General features: G+C 29.4%; 1 protein-coding gene across 1 annotated transcript in view; it reads right to left on the reverse strand.

Moving 5' to 3' along the window:
- Nucleotides 1-1981: 1981 nt before the first annotated feature.
- LOC106460946 overlaps nucleotides 1982-8403 on the reverse strand; it is a 46661-nt gene continuing 40239 nt past the window's right edge. The window contains exons 8-9 of the mRNA XM_022387748.1: nucleotides 6723-6918; nucleotides 1982-5052 (exon numbers count right to left, since the gene is read on the reverse strand). Coding sequence (XP_022243456.1) covers nucleotides 4535-5052; nucleotides 6723-6918 — 714 coding nt within the window. The 3' untranslated portion in view covers nucleotides 1982-4534. The remainder of the gene's footprint in view (nucleotides 5053-6722; nucleotides 6919-8403) is intronic.

The raw sequence follows: 8403 nt of genomic DNA on the forward strand, positions 1-8403 counted from the left end.
AGAAGTTAGATGAAAACCCTGGAGTTCTTAAGGAAAAACTCAAAAAAACTGATAGGTCAGTTTTATGATTTATCAGTTTTTCTCATTGCTGATCACAGTTGTATAAACCATTTTAAAAGTTATTACTGTTTTATAAAAATATAGAAATACAACTTTTTTTATTAACATAAGGTACAAAAGTAGCAAAGAATAATGCTGCTGATCAAATGACCCATAAAATAAAGCTTAAAGATTGTTCTTGTTTTGTAACAGACAGAAATAATTACTGATATTTGTTTATGTTATTATTATTACCGGGTCGTCCAATACCCAGCTGGGGCCGAATATCTGGCCGGGTACCCATGCATCCCTAATATTAACATATAACAAAATCTGTAAAAATGAATGTTGTTGCCAGTAAAACAAATATTTAATTTAACGTGAGATTCAAAACTCATGGACATAAATTATATTGGTCACATAGAGCACTGTTAATTTAGAAAAATATACAAGTTTTATAAAAGACAGCAATACTTTTTTTTTTAATTCGGTGTTATTATTAGACACACAAAATCTTAAAAAAAAAACCACTGTTGGTCAAATAATCATTTTAAAGTTGAAACAACATACATGGGTGAAACAGTTCCACAATGGGCATGGAAATCTGTACTGGCAATTTTGGCCAGAAAGGATTCAATAAGGAAAGTCTCACAAAAAGACTAATTTGTTTATTTGACATTTTTTTTTGTTGTTGTTTCCTTTCATACTCAATTAAATTTTTTAACACACTTGAATGCCTCTACCAGGATTTATTCCACAAGCCTACTATTGGTGATGATTGCAAGTGTTGGCAAGGGTGGAAGTCTGTTTAGCACTGGCAAAATTTTCTGCTCCCACCAATGAAAAATGAATGTGTCTGTTATTAAAGGACAAAAAAATAAAATAAATTTTATTTTTTCTTAAACATTGCAATTCAGATTTTAAAATATTTTTATTAATCATCAAAATAATAAAGCTAAATATCTTCTAAATCTGCAATGGAAGAATGGCAGATTGCGAAAGGTGGTTTTGAGGTTGGAAATAAAATTATCAATGATAATATCATATTGTGCAAATGCTTGATGTTATTTTTTAAATAGGGACCTTGAAAAATCTTAAGTATACTAGAATTTTGTAGGAAAGCTAATATATAAACAAGATATTTTTTTCCCAAAGAGTAAACTATTAGTTTATGTAATATGCACTTCTCAAACAGAACTAAATGACAAAATTTCTAAATATAACTGCCACTTTAAAGACTTTTGAATGACAATGTTAACATCAAAGTTGGATGTTTAACTCAGTTACCTTTGAACATTGATTAGTGTTACATAAAATAATCAATTAATTGAAATTACAATTAAATTGATTAATGTCAGTAAAATAATTAATTAATTGAAATTACAATTAAATTGATTAATGTCAGTAAAATAATTAATTAAAAGAATTATAATTACATCGATTAATGTCAATAAAATAATCAATTAACTGAAATTATAATTAAATCGATTAATGTCAATAAAATAATCAATTAACTGAAATTATAATTAAATCGATTAATGTCAATAAAATAATCAATTAACTGAAATTATAATTAAATCGATTAAGGTCACTAAAATAATCAATTTATCGAAATTAGTGTTTCAGACTATTAGTGTCTTCAATTATTCCAATTAACCACATAATGGAAATGTTGCCATTATAATTTCCCATTGTCATTTTCAATTATTTCAAGGCTTTTCAGATTAATTAATTAGTGTCATAACTTGCAAAAATATTCATCTAATCAAAATTAGTTTCTGATTATTACTATTCATTAATATTCATTCAAATCCAAGTCTCGTAAGGATAATTGATTAGTTGAAAGCAATCAATTAATGAACTTGATTATTAATAAAGTAGCAAACTCCATTTGTCACCCAGCTCTAGTTAACATAAAAATAGGGCTATCAACACATCCAGATAAATTCAGCATACCTCTTTTATTCTAACATCCAACTGTAAAACAACCCATTCATTTATGTGTGTGTGTACAAACAATATACTGTTAATCTTAAAAAAAACTGTGTGTTTTGGGAACAGGCTCACAGTGGAAAATAGGCTAGTATTCAATTTGATAGTTTTTGATTAATTATTTTTTTGTAACAGCCAACCTTAACTTCACACTGGATTTCATTCTACTGTATACTAAAACATCCAAATTTCATAAAATTCATAATATATATATATATATATATATATGTATATATGTATAAGCATTCACTAGTCAGTATTATCATCCAAAACAAAACAATATGTTAATTTGTGACACTTATGAATATTTGCAAAGATATATTTCTTACACTAAATTCTCAATACTTCTATCAGGCAACTTGAGACATAATATTATTTTGCAAATATAGTGAAAAGCAATGTTAATAATAAGGAAATTTTCACTGAAAGAAAACAAGATGCATCTATTTTACAGTGAACATCTATGAAATATCTATAACTAGGAAAATAGACTATACAATTTAAAGTGTAGCAGTTTCTAACCCTCCACCTCCAAGAAATAGTTTGCAAACCCTGCAATCACATGTGTAAAGGCTGTACAAAATATGACAGCAGAGAAAGAAATGTGCCTTATTATATACAAAGTTCATCAAATGAAAAACAACATCAAGCCTGTAGAAACCACAAGTAGTGTCCAAACTTTAATAACTATAGCGTAACAAGCTGATCGCAAGAAAAACTAGGGTTCTGTGATAATAATGAAGTGCAACTAATTATTACAAAGTTATACAAAGAATGTGCTAAAAGTCAGTATTTCATGTCATAACATCACCACATTATAAACACTTAAACAAGTTTCATAATTATGAAACACAGATAATTCTAACATTGTCAGACAATCTGAGCAAGTTAGAAATCTGTAATTATTTATACAAATAAGCAGATCTTCCAATTAATTCTCTGTTATTATGAATTATAGCTAATTCTAACATTGCCAGATGATCATAATTTAAGCTAGGTTTCTCTAATTATGTATACATTTACTTAATATCAACAAATAAGCAGATCTTCCAATTAATTCTCTGTTATTATGAATTATAGCTAATTCTAACATTGCCAGATGATCATAATTTAAGCTAGGTTTCTCTAATTATGTATACATGTACTTAACATCAACAAATAAACAGATCTTCCAATTAATGCTTTGTTATTATGAATTATAGCTAATTCTAACATTGCCAGATGATCATAATTTAAGCTAGGTTTCTCTAATTATGTATACATTTACTTAACATCAACAAATAACCAGAGCCTCTGCTAAATTTCTGTCATATGAAACATAACATCATGATCACATTTTAATCTGGAAATTTGCAATTAAGAAACACAATTATTTGCAACATTACTAAATAACAAATCTTAGGTTAGGTTTCTGTATTTTGTAACTCAGATTTGGTTAGTTTAAATACTAACCAACAAGTTTAATTTAAAACAATGAGAAATGGCTAAACTAAGGCAAAATGTCTGTTACAATAAAAATAATGCCCCTTGCTGGCCACAGCTCAAAAACAGGTCTATTATAACAAAACTAGTTAATTTGTAATTAAATTTTTTTTTATATAAAACTAAATTTGCTTATTGTTGCCTAGGCATGTTTCTAAGCTTAAGGATATGCAAAATTGATCATTTAATAACTTTTGACTGTATGCACTTAGTATATATATAAAACTAGCACCAATATGTGAAAAGTGGAATATGGTTTCATAAAATTTATGGACAGAATTGTTAAATTAGTTTCAAAATATTTGGTCTAGCTGAGACAAAAAAAGGAAAAATAAAATACAAGTTCAGGTGCACAAAATAACACAAGCCTGACATTTCAATGACAACTGTTTTAATGGTTCTGAATTAAAAAAATCTTGTAATTATATCTCTGAGAACAAATACGTATTCCAACACACAAAGTTTACTACATTTACATTTCTTTCACGTTTGCACAATTTTGACGAAACAGTGTCATATCTCTAAAGAAAAAAAAAGTTAACACTGAAGGACAAGAAATATTTATTATAAAGAAATTTCTTAATTTCTTTCTGACACAAAGTGAAAATTTTAAATCTCTACATATTTCACAAGTTATAAAACAGACCTCAAAGAACCAATAACAACAAAAAAAAAAAAAAACTACACTATTTTTGATGATAAAAAAAACTACAGTCCATTCAATTAAACTTACAAAGAACCTACATTTCTTGTTATGTACTTTTATAATTCACTGTTTATAGTTAGTATGTGTACGTTTCACAAAACATTAGTTTCGATATTTTATATGTAAATTTTTACCTCATATTACAAGTTAGCCACAAAATAATGAACACGTAAAAAATGTTGTGTTTGATATAGTTTAACTGCTTTTTGGATTATTTGAAGAACAAATTAACCACAAAATATTTTTTCACAAAGTAAAAATTGTATCAATCCACTGCTGATATTGGAAAACTAGTTTTTTTTTCATTTACTTTTTCTACATCTGCACTTCAAATGCTTTCACTTGATTCTTTGCAAATGGGTTACAAGATTTATTTCCATTATCTAAGGCAGCCCATCCAGCATCAAATGGGTCCTTGAAAGCAGGTTCTGATGTTGGAGCAGGCTGAACAACACTGCCATTAGGCCAAAGATTCGAAGGTTGAGGTTGGCTTACTTTGACTAAACGTGCATCTTGTGATATTTTTGAGCTATTTTGAACTTGTGGTCCAAACACTTCAGCTGAACCAAGAGACTGGCTTCGTAAGTGTGAATAATTTGGACTACTCCGACGTGGAGGTACAACTGGTTGTGGGAATACAGGTGTTGGAGAACCATTTTTTTCTCCAGTAAATACGTCAGAAGAATTGGTTGTATTTTTAACATGGCTAGATGAGGAGGACTGTGACCTCATATTACAAGACCCTTCATTAATTTGTAGTGTTGCTGGATTTTTATTTAACCATGACTCTGCCTGTGATGATGTCACTTTTCCATTACTTTCATATGGATTTCCTACAAGATACAAAATCAAATATATATAGTTAACCAAATTCATTTTCTCACTGCAATATAAACAACCTGTATATAACCAAGATTTGTATTTTGTATTAAACATCAAGCAGTTATGCTTTACTGATTCCAATGGAAGTTTCAGTTTTGTTAAACGTTCATTTCAAAAGTGTGACAAAAATACCATCTTTAACAGAAATATTCTTATATCTTGAATTGTACTTTTTTAGAAATATACTTTTTACAACTTCTTTTGTGTCAGGTCAAAAGTATTTAACAAATAGCTTAATGGGATGTTCAAATTGAGCTAAGGCAGTTAACTTGTCTAAATTGTTTCTTATAGATATATATATATACGTATACGTCATTAACCTTTGCTAGGGCAGTTGAGGCAAGTTCACACTGGCCACTTAAAAACTATTTAAAAAAAATGATAATCTTAGCAATAATCTTGTATTATTTTAATAAAAATAGCCACAATATGATTCACACAGTTTTATAACAGTAGCTGTGTCTTTACAATTTGGACTGAGTTTGCAAATATGAAAATTATTAATCAGTTACACTAACAATTATGTACGACTAACCAACCTCACAGTGAGTCAAGTACAATGTAATTACTACGACTAACCAACCTCACAGTGAGTCAAGTACAATGTAATTACTACGACTAACCAACCTCACAGTGAGTCAAGTACAATGTAATTATCTACGACTAACCAACCTCACAGTGAGTCAAGTACAATGTAATTATCTACGACTAACCAACCTCACAGTGAGTCAGTACAATGTAATTACTCAAGCAAATGACCTGAGAAACAAAAAAATCTTGCTCTGCACTTTGGAGTCATGGATGTGTTATAAAAGAGATGGTCAAATACCATTATTCGATCTTACAACAGAAGAACAAGAGCTAGTGGTGAGTAATGTTGACTAGCTGCTTTCCCTCTAGTGTGTCACTAAAATTAGGGACAGCTAGTACACATTTCCCTTTAGTAGCTTTGTACGAGTTCAAAAAATACTTTTACAGCCTACTCCTTTTCTTTGTCAAGCAGCTTAAAACGTTTTCAATATATTTAATAAGCTAAAGACGTTATTAATCCATTGAAAAGTCAGGGGCTGAAAATAAGAATACTGGTTAAAAATAAATACTCCCCCCCAAAAACAACAACAAACAAACACATTTTGATTAGTCAATAATTATGTACTAGGAAGAGAAATTTTGTTAAGTCTCCTCTGAATGCTACTTTTCCAGGAGCAATACACATGTTAATCATTCAGATAACACCCTTTTAATGTCTTATGAAAACCTAACTTTAAAAGACAAGATCATCCTGGACTGTTGAAAAACCCATTAAAACAGGAAAAAAGCAAAGTTTTCATCTGTGTAGTTTCAGATAAAATAGTTGACTGAGAACTACTAGTTTTACACATAATACTAAATATATAACTTAGTGTTAATGAAATAGAGTAGATTATGTTAATTTTTTTGTTTTTCTTGATAAAGATTTCTATATCTGACATAGAACAATAAAACTCTATATAAAATATGTGAAAAATGCTATATTTTGATTCATAAAGCCTAAAGCAAACAGTAGTGTAATACAACTAGTACTCTGGTTGCACATGGAGAAAAAACAAAATCAGTCTAATTTAAAACATGTAGGACACACCTGATGGCTGCTGAAAAGGCTGACTGGTAGGTTGGGCATCAAAAGTAGAGTGAAAGGGATTGCCTTCTTCTGTAAGAAAGGACAACCCTTTGGAAACTTGCTGACACATGGCACTAACTGATTCATCTGTCTCTGAACCAGAAGGTATTTCTGGTATTGTAGCAACTAAAAAGGAAAAAAAATAAACACAGAAAAACTAGAATTCTGTTGTCTTAGTTACAAAAATATTTTTACCTAAAAATATTAAACTTAGAATAAAAAAAAGAAGCATAAACTTCTACACAGACAATGTTCTGAAATCTGGTTGTGAACACAGTAAACTCCATCATTCATGAGAAAAAAAAATCTCTGAAAGATTATTACACTCTCAAATATTAATATGCAATCTAACAATTGGGCCACCACAAACATACAAGAAAACATAAATACAAAATAAGAAATCTGACAGTACAAGTGTTTTAAGAAAACAGGCTTTTATTCTTTGGGGTAAATTGGGAAAGAAAAGGAAGTGTAAAGTGTGAAACTTAGATGTCACAGATATCTATAGTTGCTCACCGTGATAACACATGAGCATTTAGGAAAGAAAAGGAAGTGTAAAGTGTGAAAGTTAGATATCACATGTATCTATAGCTGCTCACCGTGATAACACATGAGCATTTAGGAAAGAAAAGGAAGTGTAAAGTGTGAAATTTAGATATCACAAGTATCTATAGCTGCTCACCATGATAACACATGAGCATTTAAGTATTAAGTAACTGAACTTTTGTGTATGTCAATTTTTCGTTCTAGTTTCAGACTTACTTCACTAATATTTAACATGTTTGTTAAGTTTCACTAGGCTGTCTGTGTTGCACCATGGGGATCAAACCCCATTAAAAGCCAGCATGCTTACCTCTGAGACACGAGGGGATGATATAATAACAAAGGCCTGCAATGGCGTTATTGTCTTGAAATTTTTACATATTCTACAGTAATTCCTGTATGCTGAATTCGAAAATGATATCCATTTTTCTCCATCACGTACAGATTTGTCAAAGATGTTATATGTACTTTTGCATAAGTGAATCATTTTCATTAAAATCATGTCACATTTTGTTATTCTTAAAATGTTGACAACCACTGGCTATATATTTCTCTAAACCAATTGTGACGTGAGAGCCTTATTGATTGTTCTAGAACCCAAACATAATAATAAAAAATTATCATTGTGGTAAATGAAATAATAATTTGATCTAAGTAAAAGTTTTTTTTTTATTCTCAATTTATAAAAAAAATCCTTACGTGATAGAAATAAAGGAATCGTATTTTCAAAATCCACGCAGCTGAATTATGGAAAATCCGTTATTAAAACCAAAACAACTTTTATGAAGTTTAAATTCGCAGGACTTTGTAATCAATGAATTAACAGTAAAAACAAGAAATTCAGTACCTCAGCAAAAAACAATCCAGTTTTTGTATTTACGCTAAAGGAATGAGCTAATGTTTTGATTTTCTAAAAATTACAAAACAGGAATAAAATTTGAGAATATTACTACAGAACATAAAACAACAAAGAAGCCTACTAATCAATACGTAAATCCCCTTGACAATAGCATTCTACAATAACTGTAAGTGATAATTTGTGCCACTCACCTAAATACCATTAAAGCAAGACTCAAGTGAAATAATGCTGCAAGATAGA

This window comes from Limulus polyphemus, unplaced genomic scaffold (genome assembly GCF_000517525.1).
Source record: "Limulus polyphemus unplaced genomic scaffold, Limulus_polyphemus-2.1.2 Scaffold867, whole genome shotgun sequence".
NCBI classification, from domain to species: Eukaryota; Metazoa; Arthropoda; class Merostomata; order Xiphosura; family Limulidae; genus Limulus; species Limulus polyphemus.